Below are 25,005 nucleotides of genomic sequence, written 5' to 3'. Positions count from 1 at the left end.
GAAAGACAAACTTCATTCATATAGGACATGGATTAATTATGAAGCGTTGCTTCATTGCCTGTAGAAATCTAGCCACTTTTCTATTTTTTAATGCATTTCAGTTGTCGCTTAAACAGAGTCTTAACACATTCGCTCAATTGAAGATGATAATAAAGGTAAAACCATTTTGACATATCTTTCCACCAACTTTACGGTAGCTTCCCTTTGGGCAAGACTCGCAGGTCAAAGTTCACCGCTGTTTAACTTCCACATGGACACAACTGCATCTTGTATCCGTTACATCCTTGTCACATCCCTTAAGACAGCTGGCGCACACGCACACACACGATGAGTTCTGTAACTATGGTGTCACCCACAGCAACGATTCTCAAAAGCAGTGCGAGCAAGAAGAAAAACAAGTGACCTCCTCTCTCCTACAATACCTCCCTGTGTAGCCCTGATGAACAGCTGTTGAGTCCCTTCGTCCTCAGCCTCACTGGCAGGAAATGAGTCAAAGGGAGACATTTAACCCCGCGACCTCGGTGACTCGCAGGGGTCACGAAGTGGCGCGGTCCATTATAGTGTTTACATTGTTCCCCACTACCTCCAGGATGAGGTCAGATCAGCGGACCGACCTCCTGGACATTTTAGAGGAATGTGAGGCAGCACTAGAATAGAAAAGGGAGTCTGAAAAGTGGACTTGTGTGCCGTGTTAAAAGTTTGGCGATGCCGTCATCCGAGTCCATTAATTAATTAATGCCAGTTAAGGATGAAGCTGTCCCTTTCCCTCCCCGGGGCGCATTGACTCGACAACAAAAACACAAAGACTCTTGTTTTCACCCAGAGACGAAAGAGGGAGAGGGTTTCAAAGCAGGAAACGTTACATCTCACGCACGCGAGGCAACAGACTTGAAGAAAAGAAATCCTCTCCCTGGACTAATTGTATCTCTGTGAAACGGTCTCAGTTTCTTCAATATTTTACCAAAATCTTGAAAGTCAGGGTTGTCTTAAATTCTGGCCAATAATGCACTGAGGCTACATCCATACTACTACGCTCAAGTTCCTTAACACTAACACACCTGAAAGCGCATGTCACGTGACCATTCACTGAGCATGTGCGTACCGGTACAAACAGGAAGCAGATTGTCTGCACTCTGCAGCTGGTAACTTAGTTACCGAAAATACTACGATGGAGAAACAACGATGGTGAAAAGTAAGAGCAGTGATTTCTTCTCTTGGACAGATCATGGAGGTGGAACTAGTATTGGCCTTCACTGCGTGACTGATAACAACCAATCAGGAAGCAAATGCATGTTCCGTTTTTTCGATTGTCCAGACCACAAAGTTTGAGTTTTCAAACTAAAACTGGACAAGCAGCGTTTCCAAACATCTCCAGTTCCTTCGCCTGACAACTCCGGAGCAGCGTGGACTACAGGCGTAAACGTAGTAGCAGCCATGCGTTTTAAAACATAAACGCAGTACTATGGATTCGATGTGACTAAGAAATAGAGAGAGTTAATATCATGATATGAATCATGAATCATGATCTAAATGCTGATCACACAGAAATCAAGCATGAAGGCCCCACAGATCAAGAAACAGCTTTGCCTACACAGAGAGAGTTAAAAAAAAAAAATCCCTTGTCATCTTAATGATATGAAAACCAATAAACACATATCCCACACAGGTAAGTGTCTCACATCAAGCAATCGTGCGCTTCTCGTGTTGCTCTGCGCCGGGGAGATTTTTTCGCTCAACCGGAATTTTTATCAGAACATCACTGGCCGCTCGCAGTCGGCGCAAAGATCTAATCACTATTCAAAGCAGTTGTAGCAGCTTCCCCGTTTTTTTATATCGCCAGCTTACCGAGAGAGAGAGAGAGAGAGAGAGAGATGGTTTACTTTAAGCATTACACTGGGATGATGCAGGATCCGAGGAATGAGAGCTCACTGAAGTGTGTTTGACCGAGGAGCTCCTGAAATCATTCCAACGGCATATCCTGAGCGTAAACACAATTTACTGAAGAAATGAAGGATTTAAGTCTCATTTGTGCAAACAGATAAGATCGGGGGGGGGGGGGGGACATTTGCCGCTGACATGCAGCCTGAATGACACGGGGCTGGATTGCCGTGCAGGCGGTAAAAGAGTGAGAATGAATCCAGGCCTAGAAATCACCTCTTGCTCGGATGCGATTCCCTCACCTTTACTGTCACTGCTCTAAACAGAACATGACCTCTCTCTCTCTCTCTCACACACACACACACACACACACACACACACACACACACACACACACACACACACACACACACACACACACACACACACACACACACACACACACACACACACACACACACACACACACACACACACACACACACACACACACACACACACACACACACGCAGGGAGTCGTACACACTCGGTGTACGACTCCATGCATGTGTGTGTGCGCGCGTGTGTGTCCAGGGTTTACAGCTTATTTGAAATCCTTTGTTTTTAAAATGCCACGGTAAGACATCACCAACTCACAAAAGAATTAACATAAATCCATTTGAAATGACCTCATTAGACTCAGCAAACGGTGAATTGAATTCAATATTATTTCAGTTGACCACCCGTATCAATTTCAATTGATAATTTGTGTTAATTTCACAGAGAGCTACGACATGAGTCAAGAACAGAACACACAGTTAGACAGCAGTAATCCAACAGAGGCACTGGAATTGAATGGATCGGATTCATGATGTGTTGCTCTGGTGACGGCGACCAAACCCTGCCCTTAGGGCGGACAATTCAACAACACGCCACAACTGTGAAACTAAAAGGTTATTGGAATGCCGAATGAAAAAATAACAACACATTCAATGTACGACTTTATGAAATGTATGGCTCAGTGTGTTTAGTCATTGTTGACCATCATGATGTCTCAGTTTCAGTTCAGTTGACATCGCCCAACACTTGTCATCCCTTTATATAGCAGATGGTGAAAAAAATAAATAATAATAAAACAAAGAGCCTTACGATACCGAACTGACCTACATCCATACCACGACTTATACACTAAACAATCTGGCCCACTTGGTTTATTTAGCACTATATGTGCTTATATTATATAATGATTCTCACAATGGCTCAACAAGTAGGAAACAAGTAGGCGTCAGAAGGAATTCAATATATAATCTCTTATATCTCAAAGAACAAATAATCATCCAAGTGGACCGAATGATTTTTTTTTTTTTTCAAGAAAAAAAAAAGAGATCTTTTCAGAGAGGCAAAAAGAGATGAGAGCAGAATACTGGTGCGAGCTAGTTACGGCTATTTTCTTGGCAGTGGCTCAGACGCAAAGCATATAAAAGCGCCATGTCGTCTCAAAGACTAAACTTTAATGGCCCCAGTCCAAACTGGAAACTTACTGCGCCTTTGGCTGACACAGACACGCGATGGCAAAGGTGCGGCAACGTGACGAGTTGTTGTTTCAGTATCGTATCATGTGTAATTTCACGCGGCGAAACAGGGACGAAAGATGATGGAGAAAAGCGTGGCACGCAGAGGGAAAAGAAAGCCGCGAGATTCCTGCCCACCGTTTCACAAGCAGATGGCAAACGTACCACCCTGCCGCAGAAACACTCAGTCGCAGCGAGTACGCTGCTCCGCTGCAGATACAATGGGCGTATAATGGGACACGAGTCTGACTTGACGAAACGGTACAGTGCACCGTGATGGATATGCTTCTTTTTTTTTCCTGACACCCCGCCGCGGTTGAATAGTCACACACACGAAAAAGAGAAGCCCATCCTATGTTCTTAACCTAAGCACTTCTCCTCGACTTTGGCGCCCGACGTCGCGCCATCAAGGAGGGGGAGAATTGCTGAGGGCCTCAGGTAAAAGGAAAGTTGCAGCGCTAAGACAATCCGAGTGCATTTACACAAGAACACGTCGCCATTCAACGGCAGATGTTATTGACGTGGGTGGATTGATGCCGCCGCAAAGGGAATTGTGGGACAGCTTTTATCTCCTTTTGTCAGGGAGGGTCCAGTGGACGCTCTGCCAAATTAGACATGCAAGGAAGCATCGTCGCACCTTTTCTCAGGATTTGGAGAGTTCAGCCAGAAAACTCCCGGATCGTTTCACTCAGACAGGAGCCTTCCTCAGCAAAAAAAAACCTGCAGCCGGGAGAGATGGCGCGAATGTCACCTCCGAGACACTTGGGAGGAAAAAAAATCTGTCCTAATTTGCGTGTTTGTGTGTGCGTGCGTGCGTGACGACGAGGATTCAAATATGACTGTAAGTGAATCCTTTAATCCCTGGCTTAGGAACAGCTGGTTTGCACGGCGGGCTGGAGACACAACTCCCGACTGTTCCCGCAGGCGGCACGGAGGGAAGGTGGAGGGACAGAGGTGTGGAGAGGGAGGAAAAGAGAGAGGCAGGGAAACAGCCGAGACAAGAGAGTACAAAGAGGAGTAAAAAAAAAGAAACGGTGGTCGGGGGAGAATATGCAGAAAACAGTGAGAAGTCAAAAATGGACAGAGCGGAGGTGGAGAAGGAGGAGAGGAAAGTTAGGAGGAGGAGCGATCAGGTTGAAGCTGGAACATATTTTTCATGCGCAGCAATAAGACAGGGCAGCGGTGGGGAACCTTTTTCCCTGCTAAGGGCCATTTCAATTTTTATAACGCCCTCCGAGGGGCCATACTAAATTATTGAGCACATATATCACACTAACCTCTAACACAATGGCGGGAATTGCTTCTCTGTGGCGAGGCCTTGTTTCGGTGTCAGGTGGTAGTGATGACGATGCTGCCGTAGCAGTACAAACCGTATTTGTTTAATTAATTGTTTCATCGCATGACAAAGAGAAAAAGTGGATATGACTCGCACTGTTCGACAGTGTTGTTCCAATATCTTGTGCCGCATCAGCGGTTCGCTCTACGACACAGACACTCGGGATCAATCTTACTTCATCCAGTTCTAGTTGCTCCGCAGAGGCAACGCGGTTTCCTTCACAAACTCTCCCGCGTGAGGCTTCAGATTCCTCGCCATTAGCTCGCGCAACGCAAAACTCGCCTGCATCACATTGTCTCTGTCAGAATGCGGCGTTGCGAAAGATGCGGTGTCGGGAACCCGAATCTCCGCCGAGGAGCGTTTTGTCCAAGTGCATTTGTCTTTGCAACTCATCCAGCTCAGCTGTATGTTTCTCGCTGTAATGAGCAAGCGGTTGGCATGATTCCTCACCGCAAGCGTTTTCCCCCACAATCTGGACACACTGGCTCTACTTTTCCTCTTTTTGACGGTAGCAGCGTGTGTTTTGTTCACCCTGACCGTGACCTGACCGGCACACAGCGAGAAGGGACCACCCTGAAGTCCGCCGTAGTCTTCTATTTTGTCATTTTCTTTTATCGCAGAAAAGACATAACAACATATAAGAATTTTTTGTATTTCTGATTCTTCGCGGGCCAGATCGAACGTGCCTCATGGGCCCGTGTGCCAGCCTGGAGGCCGGACCCTGTTGCTGCCGGGCCTTTGTTAATCGGGCATGTTAGCTGCAGGTTCATGTGCGAATGTGCCGACTCACGTTTCCACATCAAACATGTTTCATCTGTTTCCTCTGGTGTGTGTTTAGAAGCGCTCCCGACAGGACGAGCACGGAGTCCGATGCGCAAAACCCAAATTAACCCGAATCGGCAAACATGCAAATGTGACTAATGCTGATAGTGCTTCAGGGGTTTACACGTAAAACCGGCACATCTACATAATGTTTGGAATGACAATGAATTCAGTTTTTTTAAGGACCATGCTAAACTCTTTGCTGAGGCTGCTAATCACTGGTTCTGTTTGCCAGGAGTAAAGTTCACTCCATCTGTGCCACCAGCAACTCACTCTCATTTCACAGAGGTCAACACTGACGACACCCCCCTGTATATTTAAGACCTTGCTCATGATGAGTGGCAGCCCTAAACACATGTGGCCCAAAGGCTTTTGCAGAGCGCAGGTTAACCTGTGCTGTGTTGCAGGGGACGAGCGGTATTGTCCTGGCTAATGTTGACTCAAAGCCACAGGAACAAAAAACGAATCCATTGTGGACAACAAGCGTATCCGTAATCGAACCTTTCATATGTTACGTCGGGACATAAATCCCACATGGACGTGTGGGTGGATGGATTGATGATTTCTAAAAAACTAAATTTAACTAAATGCACAAGAGTACTTCGGCGAGAGATTAAAGATAAACAAACTGATGGGGCCAATTAGAACAAGCCCCTGTAACAGCGGCTTAACTTAACAGGCGTACGTTTCAGTGGCTCCGCTGAGGGAAAAAGCCTCCAAACCTTCTTTGAAGTTCCTCTCTCTGTGGGCGGCGATGTGGCGTGGCACCCAGCCAAAGCCCACAGACACAAGGATTGAATAAAGCTTGCCCAGTGTCTCTTGATAGTGAGGATAAAGGAGAAGGCTGATACAACACACACACACACACACACACACACACACACACACACACGTGGAACTGTCACGGTCGATCTTCATTTGTTGGCTCAGAGTCTGTTTCGAATCAACTTTCTGATGAATTCAAGGACTAGGTTCTCAAAATTCCTACCACTTTTATGCAAACTAATGTGTCTTAGATAATTTTCGGAGGGTTAGATGTTGTGTAATCTTTTGAGAAATCAAAACAAAAGGTCACTCATCATGACAGAAGTGTTGTTCCCTCACGTAATCAATGTCACAAGTAGATTGCCTTTTAATCTGAGTGACCCTTAAGAATATGGAAAATGCCCCCAAAATATAATCCACCCTATACCTAAACAAAGGGGATATCATAGAATGGTAATAGGTTATTCCACTACTATGTATGTTTCCTTATTGATAATAAAAAAAAAGAATAACAGTCAGACTTGAACAGCTCAGACTGCGAAGCTTTGAGATCTTAGCGATCGCATCTATTTTTGTAGCTTCCTGTCAGAGTTCAAAGCTTTGGTCTGCGATACATACTGGACACGAGCGTGTATGTATTTATGGCCCGTCCTGGTATGAGGTTCATAAAGGTCCACACGAAAGCCATGAAAGAGGCTGCCATGTGCTACTCCAGTGATCCTGACAAACAAGACAAAGTCTCTGTGGTGCTAGCAGAGGAATGTTGGCAACTGGCATGTCTACAGCGCACATGCAAAAATACACACACTCACATACATGTACACGCTTGCACGTGTCTCCGTGTGTAGTTGGACGACTATTTTTGAACTCAAAGAGCACGGCCCTGTCCCTACAACATAGACGCAGCTGCGAGGAGATTAAACCTAGCCTAGATTGCGCGTTCCACTTAAAATTCTGCAGCCTGTTTGAGGCTCATTAAACTCACTCGATAAGAAGTTGAGTATCAACGCTGGACTAAAGAAAAGTGGGGCCCTAATTGCCAGTGATACGGAGTCGCTTATCTCTGCCACCCACTCCATGTCTCTCGGTCTAGTTCCGTCTCCATGTCCGGTTCTCTTCGTTTCACTTGGACCTTCGGATGAACGCGGGATCGTGAACGCACAGTGGCCCTGAAGTTGACTCCGAAGATTTTTTTAAGCGATCCTCCTCATCCGTTTCTTTCTCCCCCCACCGTCCGCTCCACTGTGACTTGTTAAGAAATGACTAATGAGAGACAAACTATGAGATCATCAGTATGGCAAGTGATGCACGTACGCACGCAATGTTCGATGCAATGCATTTTATAGCGACACACAAACAAGAGGAAACCGACTTGAGCGCACACACACACACACACAAAAACACATTTATTATAGTGCTGCCAATTTCTGCAAGCAATTTCAGAGTAGCTTTGTTGCCCCTTTTCGGCTTTTCTTGATCGTACTATTAAAGCAGTCTATTGGCATTTCAGTTGGCAGGGCTATAGATTATTTCAGGCCTCAGCATGCGAGCCAGCGCAACACCAGAAACCACTGTAATTACAAGATTTAGTCGGCCCTTTGAATGGCAATGGCAACGGAGACCTTGATCTGGTCGAAGACAACGAGGAGGGGCCGGTCCTCCCGGGGTTAAAATAGAACTGTCCACATGGAGTAGATTTGAGGTTTTCTATATGGGGAGCCCTGGAGTGGGGCCCGCACAAGCAATGAAGTCAGTTCAAACCAATGGAAGAGGACTATCGCGTGCGGCTCTGTTGTGGAAAACATCCCCGACGTGCCCCAGTGACATTAAATCCGTCACTAATATAAAATCAAACAAAAGTAGACGGCGAGTAACTGCTGTGTTGTGACTGCAAACGGGCATTTGGGGTTTCCGCGCAAACGAAATGAAAAGCAAGCAAACTGATAATTATGCAGACCTCTCGAGCGGTTTTATTCCACAAATGAGCTCATTTCACTATTACATTAAGTCGCGCACGCATCAGAGAAAGAATGACTTTCTTTATTTGCATATTTGCTCTCAAATGCACATGCAACACACACGAGAAAAAAACAAATTTCCCCCGGGGGGGGCGCAGATTCCAATTCAGCCAGATTCAGTGCAGCGGTCGGAGAAAGGGAGTTCAGCACTTTGAACAAAGACCGGCAACGGAGGTCTCCTTAATCACAAGGGCCTGTTCTACATTATCCACAAAATCGTGCAATTCATCCAAGCTGGTGTCTTCGCTGACTCAAGGCATCATGCAGGGGTGTTGCAGCCGCCACTTAAGTGGCAGCGCCCTCAAGATCCTCTGTCAAAGGTTGACCAGTGAATGAAATGATCTCCTCAGAAACTCAACATCGCTGTGATGACAGATTTCATGGAGACGGACCGAAGGGCGATTCGGTTTCCCCAGTATCTCCCTTTTCCCTGAGAAGCTGAGCGGAGTGCGCCGTGTCCACATGTTGGACTGTCCCATGTGTCCTCTCGGTCAATAATCACACAATGAAATATTCTTATCCTATGCCGCTCATCCCCTGCTTGACATCCCCTGGGGTTCAAACCCCCCGGATATGAGCTCCACGATACACTGCCACAGACAGAGAGGTCACACGGCTTGACGGAAGTGGGACAGCGGTTGCTAAATGTGTGCGAATAGTCCGGCGTGACAGGGCAACGGGGAAAAGAAAGCTACGAGTTAACTTTTGTGCTTTTGCACCTGCTGGGAACCGTTGAGTGAGAATGTCTCACAGGTACGACATCCAAAAAGGGAAATCTCCCTCTCTCTCCCTGAATCATTATGCTGATAATGATTGATTCTGTCCGGCTGATTACTTATTTCAGGGTAACAATTCCTCGACTTTCTCCACTTTTCTGTTTGAGCTCCTTCTATCCCCGAGCCTGCGGGTGCAATCAGAAGACCCGTGATGTAGCGGTAGAAGAAAAGCCTCCTATCCCGACTGGAGGAAGACGAAGAAAAAAAGAAAAGAAGAACATTTTGAAGGAAGGAGACTGAAAGACTGAGGGGGATAGAATATGATACTGGCAAAATACGCACTCCTGGGAGGCAAGAGGGAGCTAATGAGGGGTGGTGGTATTGGAACCAGGCAGGCTAGTTGCATGAGAAAGTATTATGAGGTCTAGTGAGGAGGGGGGAGTGGTTGAAGGTGGGTGGCGGCTACCAGACATTTCTCTTTTCTCCAATTCAGCGGACACGAGAGCAGATGGTATTCTCATTGAAGAAAATTTTGAAGTAAAATGAGAAGAGAATTAGAAGCAGGCCACACACACACACACACACACACACACACACACACACACACACACACACACACACACACACACACACACACACACACACACACACACACACACACACACACACACACACACACACACACACACACACACACACACACACACACACACACCTCATCTGGTTTTATTTCCTGCTAACACCTGAAACATGAGAGGAATTTAATTTGCCTCATTCCGAGAGATTAAATGCTACACAGACATCCGTCAAGGTCACTTCCTGAAAGAGTTTATGTTTTTTTTTCTGGTGCTTTCATATCAGAGCACTGGAGAAAGCGCAGCGCTTCTTCGGAGGGCGAGTGATCCCCCTAATGATCTCAGTCGTTCCCGCACCACCGCAGAAAACAGCCACCAGGAGCAGAGTGACACAATGAGCAGATAACATTGCAGCTGTAACGTAGCCGCTGCCTCCAAATGCCCAAACTGCAAATTGCTGGGCCGGATAACAAGCAGATCTTTAAAAAAAACAAAACACTGGATGCCTCCGAGCCGTGCTCAAGGTTGTGGTTCAGCTCATTACAGTTCGCAGTTCGGCCCCCGGGTTCAAGAGGACACAGATATGTTCAGCGCTCAAACGAGAGCAGGAGTCAAGTGATGCAGCACAGTGGCTCTGAAGGGTAAAGGGGGCGGCGGGGCAGGAGACCAGCACGCGGTTCGGCGTGGTAGGCGGGGGTTTTCCGTGGATCGGGTCCCAGATGGACGCCAGTTGTGAACACAACTATAGGCCGAGAGAGGGGGGAACCCGCTCAAAGCCGCGACGACAATTGAACCACCTGCTCTCAGCGGCCGAGAGCAATTTCACCGATGCAGGAGAGAAATCTTATTTAAAAGTCAATGAGTCAGTCACAGGGGAGGACGGCGCTCATCTGTCCGTCTTGCCTGTCCGGCTTCGCCACCCCTCGAAAAGTCTGCTTCTGGCCTTTGTTTTTGATCAAAACACACACACACACACACACACACTATTATTGAGTCATCGAATTAGAGCTGAAAAATCATTAGTTGCAGCAGCAATCAGAACTCATTCTTCTCGACTGCAGAGACGCTTGAACAAGACCCAGGTTGGGTAATTCCAAAGATATGAAGACATCAAAGTTAAAACACGCTTTAAATCATTTAGAATAACGTTGAGATTTGAAAAGGACATCGGCCACTTTCAGATCTGCATCAAGCGATAATTTGGATTATAAAACACATGATCACGTGATTCCCAGGAAACGTTTGCTTGTGCTGCCAAATCGAGCTAAGGGACGCTTCCACATCTCTCTCTCTTGTTCTGTCCAGACAATTCGGACTTTTCAGTTCAGTCCGAACCTTAACCACAGCTATGAAAGTTGCCTCGGACCTCGGTCCGGACCAATGAGCCCAAATCTAGTCGGACCAAAGGGGGTGGTCTCGGTTCGGATCCAACTGAACCATGGTTTGGTTTGTATGCCGTGTGGAAACACTTTTTTAAGAAAGTTACAAATTGCAGCAAGTTGAGACAGCATTAGGTAGAAAGGAGGTGTGGTACCAGACAAAATATGTTTGATTGCAATTTTCACAGGATTGATATCGCCACAGACGATAATATGTCTGAACGATGAAGACGTTCACTTGGCCCAATCAATCTGGTATCCATAATGATATCACAGTGTCAACGAAATTAACGAGATTGAAGCGGTTCATTCATTTTCTCCATTCAAACTCAAAGACTGATAACCGCAAAATTGACAACACGCCAACTTGTGATGATGACGAAAGGACATTCAGAACTTCATACATACTCGTTTAGTGCGCTCACCGAATTGCAATGTGCAAAACCAAAACCAAGAGATCAAGCGATGCCCACATCGCTCAGTTTCTGCTGCACGGGGAACCATGCCAAGTGTTTTTGCTCACACACTCAAACGCAGCTTGATGAGGGATGATGTATCGAGGCAGCTTTTAGGAACTGCCTGACCCAAAACACCACACCGTATCGTATGCATCCATCCTCCCAACATGTTAAATCTCCAGTGTGAACACAACCAATTTAAACGACGATTGACAAAACCATATTTGGCAGTTTGGAGCTAATCTGCTGCACACTCCACCAGCCCACCACCACACGTGCCCTTTCCCCTTGTCATCTTCTCCACACGTACACGTCTGCACGTCGCAACCGCTGCCTGATGAGATTTGTTAGATGACTCAGTGCCCTTCTCCGGGCACTCAAAAGCACTACACATCGCCTCGTGACTGTCCGCGCACAAACAGGAGGGACCATTCACGTCTGCATGCAGCTGAGTGTTGTCTAATCCAAGACCAAAGGAGATGAGTTAGTTGTTTCCGGGCAGCGCCCAACCTCTGGGAGACGGACAGAGAATTACCTCAGCTTTGACTGTCTTTGGTAACAAATGTCAACCTTTAAGCTTCTGCACCAAAGAAAAAGAAGAAGGACAAAGAGCTAGATAGATAGAGCGATGGATAGATGTATGGATAGATAGATAGATAGATAGATAGATGGATGGATAGAAGTTGGATGAGCAGCAGTGTAACATCAACCCCTCAGCGCTTTGATGAGTGGATGTGACTGATGCACCTCGGCAGTAAACTGTGAGCAAATGAGTCATTTATATTGACAGCCATTAAAGTCAACGATCAATTAGGATGTTTGTTGTCACTGGTTAATACATATGCATATTTCATCTGCAGGTGCTCTGCTCATTAAGACGCGGAACGATGTAACTGCCTATTGATGACAATATTATATAATAGCTGTATTATTCATTGGGAGGGTTGGGGTTGATTCTAGTTTGTGTTTTAAACCGCCACAAAGCGCCATTACACACAGCACACGTTTGATTCGAATATATCGCAAAAATCTATTGCTTTTGCCCCATATTTGAACAATCATCACTCAACTAAACTAAAACCTACCGAATTCGCAGCTCACATCTTTCATGTGTTAATGTCTTGTCGCTTTAACGGTTCATCTGGATCTGCTTCTCATCAATAAATCCCAGTGATTGTTTTAAACTTGGATGAGCACATTGGGGCTGCATTTCACTGGCGTGGCTGAGAGAAGGGGGGGGAAGTGGCCTATAACGTGTTATGGGGCTCGGTTTGTCACCGAGGCTGGAGCTGAGCCTCGATTGCCATTCATCAGTGCGCGGCACATATCCGATGTCAGCATGCCATGGAGGGGGGTCGATATTCCGCCAAGGCAAAAAAAATACATTTTCATTTATTTATACCGCAGTGAATCCGATTCCGATTCCGATTTTTTCCCCCATCACACACCCCGTGCACCGGACCGTGATGCGATCTGTTAACATTCAAGTCAAGTGTGTGGGAGAGGACAGCGTCCAGCAAAAGTGGGGTGAACTCACTGCGCGTTCTGATGGCGGGGATTGGGTAGAGGTGCGCGCATCACCGCGTAAAGCTGTAATATCCATTGGAAGAAAAGAAGGAGAGAAAAAAAACAACTTCCCACCCAACCGTGTCCAAAAGTGAGAGATATCGAGTAAGAAAACTTACCAGCACCAATGGGGAGAATCGGGAGGAAAAAAGAACTTACCACCCCTGTGTCCAGCTGCTCGGCGGTCAGAGGAGGAGCCGCTCCGGTCGCAGGTAACAGCCACAGCATCGGCACCAGCAGCAGCAGCAGCAGCAGCCTCTCCGCAGGAATATTCCTCATCCACTTGTGACGAGCAGGAGAAACCATGATGCCCCTAATGTGACAGGCTGATCCTGCAGGGCTCAAGACGCCGACACCTGCATCCACGGGGGGGGTGACACAAAATAATAATAATAATAATCACACTCCGGTGAAGAAGTCTACCTCACTGTCGAGCGTAAACACATAAAACACATAAAAAAAAAAGGCAGGTGGTGGTGGAAGGGGGGGGGGGGGGAGGCGGACTCCCAAGTTTTGTTTCCCACAAAAACGCCGCGCGTAAAACTATCGCCCAAGTGATCGCAGATGTGATGAAGAGGAGTGTGTGTGTGTGTATTCCCGTCCTACATCAAGTCCACGAGAGGTGATATATCCCTGCTGCTGCGAGCTGCTCAGCTGCCTCCCTCCTTCCCTCCCTCCCGACACACCGACCGAACACTGGAAAATGAAAGCTGCTGCGTGCGGTTTTGTCCCGAGCAGCAGCAGCAGCAGCAGCAGAGACCTCTCGTTGACGCACACACATTCACACACATACACACTCTCTCTCTCACACACACACACACACACGAGCTGAGGGAGTGGATGAGTGTTTGGCCCGAATGATTCAGGGGAAAAGAGTGAAGGAGACGTTCAGCGCCTTACGCGGCGCAGATGGACACTTTTGAATGTCGTGACGCGCGTCGTGCGTAATTGTGCGAGTGTCGAGGGGTTCAGACCGAAGACGTTTTGTTTCGTCTATTATCGTGATATGTCAGTTTTAAGTGGGTATGACATGTCTGAATTTCATAGACTGTATGGATTCATATGTATATATATATATATATATATATATATATATATATATATATATATATATATATATATATATATATATATATATGTGTGTGTGTGTGTGTGTGTGTGTGTGTATATACATATATATGTGTGTGTGTATATATATATATATATACATATATATATATACATATATATGTATACATGTCCTAACAAAGAAGGATGGAGGAGGATGATAAGAAGTGAATCGGAATGAATTCATCTCTTTCAAAATCTTTTTTTTTTTGTATCCCTTGCTCCAGGCTTGTTTTTTTTTACTTCTGAATCTAACTCTTAACCAGCTTATGACCCTGCTCCTGATCATCATCATCATCATGAGTTCCATTAGTTATGTTTTGGTGGCTGTGGTGCCAGTGGGGTCCAAAGATGTGACTAAATTATTCAGTGCCAGATGACAGACATTAGGGGTCTTGGGGCAAAATAATGAGATGTGGCCCCCCCAAAACCACGACCTTTCTCTCCGTGCATTGTGCACGTGTCACGTCATTAGCCCAATATATAATGCCCTAATGAAGGAATGAGTTGGCTGGCTGAACCACCACCTTGGTCCACATCTGAAATATGTCAGCAATTACATTTTGAGGCCTTAGATGTATTCATGATCCCCGCAGGATGAATCATACTGACTTTATTTTCTCGAGTCCCACCATGAGGTTGACGCTTGTGGTGTTGGGCGAAATATCTCTGCTAATGGAAATCGTGAATCCCTGTGGATGAACTTTTAATAACTTGGGCGATCCTCTGACTTTTCATGTAGCATCATCATCAGGTCAAAACTTCAATTTGTCCAATACTTTGGCTTGTGTCTATATGACCATAGTAACACTCCAGCAGAGGGAGTTTTGTGGTGTGGTGAAGGTAGAAAACATTTTACCTAACGTTGACGTAGTAGCTTTTCCCAGAGGGAGTATATGGCGGTTGTGGCTCAGGACACAGACTCACAGGTTTGGCGTTTTAATCCCCAGCTCCTGTCCACATGTCAAAGTGTCCTTGGGCACTCAACATTGGGACCCAAATTGCTGACAACGGTCCTGACAAGAACTTGCTGCCCCCGCTCTGTGTGTGTGTGTGTGTGTGTGTGTATGTGTCTTTGTAGGTTAAACGGCTTTGTCATCACAGATTAAAATGTTAATCAAATGACAATTTACACCAGGTAAATTTGGGACTATGTGTTCCAAGTCCTGGGACAACTGGCTGCTTTGACTGGTTTATATCCTTAAAAATTCCACACGATCCATTATGATATTTTGCGCAAGTGACACATCTGTAATATCAACAAGGGCATTCCATCTAAATATCACAATCATTTAAAAGGAAGGAGAGAAAGTGGGGAGGGAAGAAAGAGGGGAGCAAGTCTGAACGCATCCTCCGGTGAACTGACGGTCCCGGTTGCTCTTTCGCTGCATCGGCACTGAGAAATCTCAAGCTATATCACAACAAAAGGTCACTTAGTTATTGTCCTGCAAACCTCAGTTTTTCGATATCATACATCCATCCTTTATCGTCTCTGTGCCCTTTAAGGAAAATGTGAAGACGTCAATCTAAACAACTTGAAGGAAAGCGGGGACAAATGAAATGTTGCCATACATACTGCTAAAACATACTGTACCAATAATAGAGAATTTCATTCAAAGAGTTGTATCCAATTAAATATACAAATCCCCCAGAAGCTAGGTCAGCGAAGTAGAGAAACTGCACATGTCCCTGAAATGCAAAGATTATTTTTTTTTTGTTCTTCTCTCTACACTGAAACAGCTGAGGAAAACACAAAACAATTTGCTGAGCTGCAGAGATAATTACGACATGAAACGATGGCATGGTATTATCCCATTCCTTGTGAGGAATGACTAATGTTCACATTTATTTCTGTTGTGTTGCAAAAGTATTAAAATCCACCAGCTAATGAAGGCACGTATACTGTAATAACGAGCCATCACCAAGCAACACATGAACTCTTTGACATATTAACCCCTTTTTATTGACCAATGTTCTCCTCCTTCATAAAAATGACACACGGGCACAAACACTCACACACCTTCATTTCTCATTTACAGTATTACAGCAGCCATTCATCACTGGGCAAGGGAAAGAGACGGCAGCATTACCTTCTGCTGTCTTGAGGCTTAAAATCTTCACAGCTTCCAGTCCCAGTTGGCCTCTTCGCAGACACGCCGTTATGATAATTGTAGCGTATGAATATTATGTGTCTCACAGCACGGCTTCTGGCGAAAAACAAAAAGGTTCAGTCATTAATTTTCATATTAACAGAAGGCTAAAAACATCCGTTTACACAGCTCAGTCTGCTGGCCCGCTGTTTCACCGTCTTCAGACTATTTCCCCGTGAAATTCACCTCATTTTCTTTGGTCAGATCGTGATTATAGGAAAACTCATGCACGGTGAGCAGACGTGGACTGAAATAATTTCTGCCTGCTGCTATTGTGACACATTAGCAGTGGGATATGCGTTGCTGGTCTTTGTCTGCGGAGTTGATGCTTTGTGAAAATCTTGATCGTAAATGACACGAAAAGAATCAGGAAAATGCAGATTTCTTAACCATCAAATCGTGTGGTGAAGTGTCACGGAGGAGGGATGTTGTTGTATCGCCTCGCGGGATGTTGTCTGATCATAGACACGATGTTGGTGTGTGTGTGTGCGCTGAATAATGAAGACAGACCTGTGGAATATGAACGCCGCCTCTGAACGGGGATGATTGAACACCTTGTCAAACTAAAGTTAAACAGGCAGATAGATAAAGCTCTGTCCTCTGCAATTTACTGGTGTTGACAAGCTGTTGCGGTATCAAGCATATACATATACGCAAGAAATACAGTACGCAAAACCCAACAATATATAATCCGCTGCAATGCATTATCATCAGTAAAAATCAACATGGCAAAGGCATCCATCTATATAGCTATAATCTACCCCATTATGTTGGAAATCATGCGCGAAGCTTCTCGAAAATTGGCATCTGTCTTCTCCCTTCCTTGCTCGCCATTATTTTGGATCCCTCTAAATATTGCCACTTATTATTTTTTTTTCCCTTCTTGAGCAGCATCTGCTCTTTTATTCATGTCCAGCGCGGCGAAGCGATGCTGAGCAAAACACCTCAAGTTCTCTTTCTGACTGGAAAAATCCTCTTAGTGAGATTTAACATACAGGAAACACTGTCATGCATGAATAGTATGAAGTTAATTCAATGCAAATACCCAACCATGGGGAGTTCAAATAAAGAAAGCCCATGCTTCCCTATTAATAATCTTTCCAGTATCATTTACTCAGTTTGGAGGACGTGTCAATATCATTGGGGCGGGTGAAGTCAATCGCGGTAATGTATGAGTTGTAATGAATCAACTTTACATGGTGTATGTGTGTAAGTGTCACTGCTCAAAGGCATCTTTCTACTCCCACAGCTCCCTCTCTCTCCGCCCCCCCCCCAAGTCTCTCTTGCCCCCACTGTCACTGAGTCACACACTTTGATGTACAGCTCTCGTAAGTCCACGAGAGCTCGGTGCCGCCCCGCCGTAAAAAAAAAATTTGCGGAAACGCATGAGGACTCACCCACATACTTTCTCTACCCACTTTCTGTGGGTGGAGAGACTACGCTTGAGGACGGGATCCATAATTCATACGATTGTTTCTTCTAAAAATGGGGTTGGCAGAAGACCAAAAAACGCAACAAACATAAAGGAAACTGACAGAGATGGCGGGAGGATGTGTAGCAGATACTTTTGGAATAAATGAATATAAATTCAGTTTGAAAAGTGTATTTCTATACCATGTCACGGTGCATCACCGAGGAGTGATGTGAACGTTTCTGTGTTGCTAAGTGGGATGTTGTATTAACATGGAGACAGGGTTTTGATGTTGCTGATGACTTATTAAATGTCTCGTACAGTCTTGTGTCAAAACAACATAAATAAATCTCCTCTATTCTCCGTCTTTTACGTCACTGTGTGAATGTGTGTGCGCACAACGTTTGTGCTTTTGCTTAATCTAGAATTTAACCCACGATTCTCTGCCATGCAGGAATATATTTTAAAAATAATAACCAACCATCCGCCGTTTGAATATAGTCCGTATTGAGCGTGCCAGTGTGCATGAGCTGAAGCATTTTATTCACTTTGGAGGACTATCATTCTGGACGGCCAAATCATTCACGGTAATGGATGAGTTGTAATTAATCACTCCTACATGGTCAAATGCCGCCGTCCACCTCCACATCTCTCTCTCTCTCTCTCTCCGGCCGACACTGTCACAGACTCACACACTTTGATGTGCAGTTCGAGAGCTTGGCGGCTGCCCTGCGATGTAAACCCATCGCCCTCCCGCAGACTTTCTCAGGCCTCTGCGCACTCTTCATGCAGGTAGACCATATGCTTCAGGACATGATCCATAATTCATATGATTGTTTCTTTTAAAAAACGCGGACGGCCGACAACAAAATAGTCATAAATAAAACAGAGCTGACAAGACAATGTGGAGGACTGCATGTAAATATAGCGTCGACATTTCATTTGGTGCCATCATGCCTTACAGCCATTCTGTTGTAATTGAGAGCTGATTGTTGGACTCTTCTGTTCTGCCCTGGGATCTGGTAGAAGATTAATGAGGGCTGGTACAGTAAAGGGCAGGGGAAATCTAGGCCTCGACAGCTTCTGTCACTTGGTGACCTCCCTCTACTTATGAGATATGAAGACCCCGAACAAGTGTCTGGACGAACACCATATCATGAATATCATGCATCCTCTTCTGTTCCATCAAGCTATGTTAAAAACCTACCTATCTATCTGCGCATCACTGTCTTCACTTGCCCCTTCACCTCCCTCTCTTTCCCACATTTTCATCCGAAGCTTAGCTCATCAATCACACGTCAGCCCGGGTATTATTGTGTGTTGGTCCATTCATAACCCTGTCAGCTCTCTATAGGTTGCATCCAAATGTGATACAATAGATGAATGAGTGAGCTAAAATCACGTAGGGAGGCTGTTGAGAAAACAGTTCACTTCAGCGGCCTGGGTGTTCCCTCAATCATCCTCCCCTTAATTAATGAACAAATTAATCCAATTAGGGCTCCGGAGTGGATTTATAGCGTTATAATAAATTATTCATTACAGGTTACATTTGATGTTGAAGAACAGGGGAGGTTTCGGTCCTACCACTGCCAGTCATGTTTAATTCATGGGGCTCTCCAACTGCTTGATTTCATACAAGATGCAACACACTTGGCTCAGTGTTTTCTCCTGCGAGGTTCTGCCTGTGTGAAACACATATTGATCTCGAGATGTATTTGTGATTAGCCGCAATACCGCGATTAGACCCTTGATTAAATCTGTAACTGCCCGGCTGCAGCGCTGCATAAGGAAATCAGTAATCCTGCCTGAAACAGGGCTGTGTGCAGGCGGGTAACATTACTGCCGTAAAAAAAAGATGGATGTCCGGAGGTCCCGGCGATGAAAAAATACATTTTAAAAAGCCAACCGATATTAGATAGTGAAATGAGAGAGGCCAATAGGTTGTCCAGGCAATAGATATGCACCTTTAAATTGTTGATCAGACAGATGCTGGTGGTTCCTGCTGCCCAGAGGCTTGAGAGAGTTGTCTCTCAGATTAGAAATGGTTCTCGGAAACTGTGCCCGAGGCCGGCCTACACCTGCCCAGAGGTAATCGTATTCTTCTCAGCCTCCATGTCCCTCCACACAGAATGAAAAAAAACAACAACTGGTTGATACAAGCGAATAATTGCTTGTCTTTGTGTCAGGACATGGTTCTGGCAGGGGTGTAGCACAACATTTGGGGCCCTTCAAACAGTCTGTGGTTACTTTTTACTTTCCCCAATAAGAAAAGCCAAAACACTCCATCTTTGTTTTCTAATGTCTTCATTGAGAAAAAATGAGCTATACCGCAAAGTAAGAGACATCAAAACAAGACTTCACTACACTTCACAACTTTAGGATCCAAACCCCCAAGTAGTGATTTAACGGCACACAGACAAAAGGGACATTTAGAATAAGACGGCCATTCTTGCAGTGATTAGGGGGGAAACAAGTCAAGTTAGTCTCAATTTACATGAAATGACGTGGTTTGAATATGTCAAAAATATTAAACTGCAGCCAACTGGAAGGCTTATTTCTAACTTAATTTTCATCTAAAAAGTGAAAACTAGAACCATAGGTCATATTTTAATTGGACTCTGCCTCATTGATCACCATGATCTTAAAAATTTGAAATATTCTCCTCCTCAGTTCTTGGTTTTAATTGGCCTTCTGTTAACACTCTGGAAGTGATGGGGGATCTTCTGGCATGAACATTACTCTCTCCCAAAGTTGTTGTCGGCTGACTTTTAATGCTTTCCAGGTAAGTCAGTGGCGTCATATGACTCTTAAGATTGCGCTATAGCCTCGCGGGGAAAGGGGCTTAATAATGCGTCAAAGTTGAACCCGTCTTTGGTTACCGGTCTTTCTTTTGTTTTTGGTACCTTGATTTTTTTCTCCTGTCACATCAGGCGCTGCAGCTTCCATTTCCAGTATCAGCAGTCGCCTGGTTTCATTAGCTGCCTCTTTTAGAGTATAGTGCAGGGGGGCAGTCAGGTGGACTAGACCGTTTTGTCTAGGGATGAGAAGGGCCTCACGGTTAAGTTCAGTTTAATAGTTCAATTTAGTAAACTAATAAGCAATTACATAGAGAGAGAAAATCATAGAAAATCTTACTTTTTCGCCCAAGGCTTTTGTAAGTATCAAATCCCAGTGGGGCCCCTGCGTTGTCAGCCCTACTTTCCCCAACACTATGTTGATTTGAAGTTGTAAAAGAAGAGCTGCTTTCCAGTGATTTATCTGTAACGTATTGCCCTATTCCTGTCCTCTCTGCCAATTGTATACAGTATGTGCGGGTGTGCTACTTGGCATCCTTTCCTTAATGTTAATGAGTGGCGGCACAGAATGAGCTACTTAGTATTGCCTGCTTTCCATTAGTTCAGTGGCCCCTGTGACCCTGACAGATAACACAGAGCCGCCCAGTGGGGGATTCAGCCAAGAACAGCGCCATGAAAGCAATGCTCAAGTCAGTGTGCTGCCATCTCCTTTTTTTTCTTCTGTTCACACTGCGTTTCATCTCCTACTCACATCCAGCCTGGATATCACCTGTCAGGCTGTTAGTATAAATCTGTAATCTCACTAAGTAACCTCTTGAACGGGTTTTTTTTTTTGCCTCTGATGAGCAAAGGCAATAAAACCCACAGAGATACACCTCTTTTGGGGGACGACCTGACAGGTGAATTGTTAGGGCCCATACCATGTGTGCATAAATTCAATCTTATTTGTCTAGCACCGAATCTAAAACATAAATTATCTCAAGGCACTTTAGGAAGCGAGGTCGAGGCTTTACAATATTCTGGAGAAACCCAGCAGTTCCCACAATGAACAAGCACTTGTCGACAGCAGAGAAAATATACGCTTGTATCCTCATATTCATTTTCTACTGCTTATCTGGAGTCGGATCATGGTGGCATAAGGTCAAGCAAGCTAGTTCTAGTCGACCTAGCGTGATCTGTGTCCACCCTGGGGTCTATCCTCCCAGCTGGACCTTGAAAACCTCAAAGAAAGGGTACCCAGGAGGCATCCTGATTGAAAATCTTGACCCAAACCACCTCAACTGGCTACTTTCTACGCCCAACACTGGTATATTAGAATAACGGTGTTAAATAAAGGGATAATATCTGTTCACAGCGGATAGAAATGACTTGTATAATTATGAATCTCTAATGTCTGAACCTCCTTCACTCTTCACTCAGCTTCAATCGCTCCGAATCCACTGATAAAGAGACGCCACCTCTGTGCTGCCATACTTGCGAGCATGGCTCAAATCAGCCAGAGGCTCGGGGTAATGAGATTAAGACGCCGTGGCGGAGAGGCCAGAGGAAGAGCAGTTCACATGTGTGGTGGAGGGAAAATAGTGAGAAAGAAAAGCTCAAGTTTCAAATGAACAATTATTGACCATGACGTCGGTCAGTGCTTGTCCAGAGAGGATGGATCAAAGGTCCGGTCCAGTCTGAGTCAGAGCATCGTGGCATCTAATTCTCAGACTCTTCTGGAAAGTGAATTTCATCAACCCAATTTGTGCGACTGTCGTGAGGTCAATTTTGACACTACAATGTTTTTTAACCTTTGCTTCATAAAATCCACACCCTACCACACACTGGTGGCAGAGGAAAGACCTTTAGTGTTGAACAGGAGGCTGATATCGTAGATATGGTCTGGGCAAACTAATGCGATCAGACTGTGTGAAAACCAGGCAGCAGTAGTTACAGATCGGGGAGCATTTAAAAGTATCATCAGTGTGAATTTGGCTACCTGTTACCGTGGGCGAGACATATCTTTGATAAAATTGTCCAGACAAATCTGTGCATAACTTTTTCAGTAATCCTGTTAACAAACAAGCAAACAGACACACTAAGGTAATAATGGTTTGCCACATACCTACTATTGGCCCATACGATGCAGAATTCCTCATTCCTCATTTCTTTGATGCACCGGCTGAAAGACAGGTTCAACCCGAAGATGCTTTGGCGCCTGGCAACTGCGTGGGACGGAGTCGCCTTCCACCGCTCTCGCCTTGTGCAAGAATGGTTTGCAGCACAGCGCCTTAGCATGTCGCCATTCCTCCCTGCATACTCTCCTTCTCGGAACCCAATTGAGGAATTGTTCTCTGCTTGGAGATTGAAGGTATATGACACATCAGCCATATGACCAGATGTTCCCTCCTGAAGGCAATGAATGCTGGCTGCCTGGATACACCACGCAAGGAGCTTTTTCCATTGGCGCACTGCAGGGGAGAAAAAAAGGATGTAGAAAAAATGTGGCCTAGGTGCAGACTGTAGGTCTTACATGATAATGACAGTTCATGGGCAAAGGAAGACCAGCACATTGCAGAAGTTTCAGCCTAACATTGACCTTCATAACAACCAGCACCGACTCCACTGTGAAGTAAAACTAAGCAAGAGGCTCATAATCTGCCGAAAACAATTCTTAATTCGGGAGATTAGTTTTTGTAACTTGGGATTTGATTCTTGCATTAATCTTCTTTAAGTCCCACAATGCCCATTCTATTCATGTTACTGTCTGAGATGCTGACGAAGTAATTACAGGAAGACTCGGCTGCAAAGAGCTCCGTTCTCCGCACAGACCTCAGCTATTTTTTTTTTTTTTACTTTGGGTCTAGAATCAAACACAATAGACTGAGGAAAATGGATTGCCCTAAATTAAGCGAAGGTCTGGTGTCACTAAGCCGCTCTCTGATGATCAATAACTCATCAGGAATTCAGCCTACAGACATTTTCAGGTCCCTCTGCTGAAACAATAATGGCTGAATAAGCATGAAAATGAGCCTATGTAGACATTAGTGAAATAAACAAACAACACACATGATCACGAGGTGTCCCGCTAGGTCATCAGGTTGTGAACCATTAATCTGCAGGCTTTGATCGGAAACACACTGTACATATGTCACCACCAAAGCCCAGAGTTTGAAGATCATATACATTCATTAATGTTGTCTCGTCCAGGACCAATGTCTTTCAGTTTCTCGTGGCTTAGTCTCTCCAACAGCGCAGGGTCACGGGAAAGCAGTTTCCTGCCATGCTTTTTATTTGCAAAACACATTTTGCAGGCCCACACTGTGGCGTGCTCCGAGTGACTGGAGATGACCGCATCCGACGTCAACAACCATCGCTTCTCTGTGACCTTCAGCGTCAGAAGTTACAGGCTGCGCACAAAACCCATCTGCTGGCCAACTCTTGTCTGCATCCTCGCCTCATTTTGCAAGACCACATGCTGTCAGTTTCAATAGGCATGGATTCTCCTCAGAGGCACCCCTTCCACTCCCCGTGCACGGCTTCTGTGAACATCAACGAGTCCCCAGAGTCCCCAGGAAGCGAAGAGGACTCTCGGGGGCTCCTTCAGCTGATCAGGCTCATGCTGATTGGTTGGGAGATGGCTACCAGGTGGTGTTTTGGGACCAGCATTCACAATGACTCCTTGTGCCTGAGAGCAACTGAGACATAAAAGCAAAACAGTTTTTATAGTATGTAGACTGAAATCTTCCTCGAACTGGACCACTGTCAAAAGGCTGTTCACAGGAACTATATAGAAAAAGCCAGAATCCAGTGAAGCATTGGTTTCAGTTTTGCTATGTGACGTGAGAATGCAAATGTTTTTCAAATGTTGCTCCGGCCATTTTCTGGGACTTTTTATTTTGCCAGCCATCAAGTAAAATTTTTTGGGGAAAATGTCTCAGTGAGCCCTGTGAGAATACACCAGAACCCTTCTCAGCGAGTGAGTGGGCATGTTGATGACTGTAAACAACCCCTACTTTCCGCAGTGGAATTACAGTCATGTCCCGTCTAATGCTGCTCTACCCAGACGCCACAGACTGCCCCGGAGATTTCCTTGTTGGTGTAAATGCGTCTGACTCGGACGATCTCCTGCTGCGCTGGTCATATATATATATATGAAAGGCAAACTCACAATTTTTCAACATTTTCCCAGGTTCATGTCTAAAATCAGCATTAGATTATAAACCTCTGTCCTTATTGGTTTGACGACGGACGACGGGAAACGACTGTGGTGTCAACTCAACAACTGGTTTTCATTTTCTAATAACCCTAAATATCCTAACCATCCATCATCCATCTAACCTGAATGATTGACAGGCCAATCGACTCATATCATTATGTGACAGAGATGGTAACTAGAGAAAAAAAAAAACACGTGATCACCGAAAAGAACAAGCTTTCAAAACATCAAATCTTGTGCAGAGCTTGAATTCCAGATAGTAACCAGGGACAGTTTCCAC

At 45.2% G+C, this 25,005-nt stretch overlaps 1 protein-coding gene across 3 annotated transcripts in view; it reads right to left on the bottom strand.

Moving 5' to 3' along the window:
• LOC118285521 (matrix metalloproteinase-17-like) overlaps positions 1-22,903 on the bottom strand; it is a 55,437-nt gene extending 32,534 nt beyond the window's left edge. The window contains exons 1-3 of one of the 3 annotated variants that reach the window (XM_047329637.1): positions 22,632-22,903; positions 16,262-16,378; positions 13,224-13,420 (exon numbers count right to left, since the gene is read on the bottom strand). In XM_047329637.1, coding sequence (XP_047185593.1) covers positions 13,224-13,370 — 147 coding nt within the window. In that variant the 5' untranslated portion in view covers positions 13,371-13,420; positions 16,262-16,378; positions 22,632-22,903. Of the gene's footprint in view, positions 1-13,223; positions 13,421-13,670; positions 13,756-16,261; positions 16,427-22,631 lie in introns of those variants that run through there. The other 2 variants (XM_035609219.2, XM_035609220.2) reach the window with 2 other exon arrangements.
• Between the last annotated feature and the right edge of the window lie 2,102 nt (positions 22,904-25,005).

Source organism: Scophthalmus maximus, chromosome 20, assembly GCF_022379125.1.
Source record: "Scophthalmus maximus strain ysfricsl-2021 chromosome 20, ASM2237912v1, whole genome shotgun sequence".
Classification (NCBI taxonomy): Eukaryota; Metazoa; Chordata; class Actinopteri; order Pleuronectiformes; family Scophthalmidae; genus Scophthalmus; species Scophthalmus maximus.
This window is presented reverse-complemented; position numbering and strand designations above follow the sequence as displayed.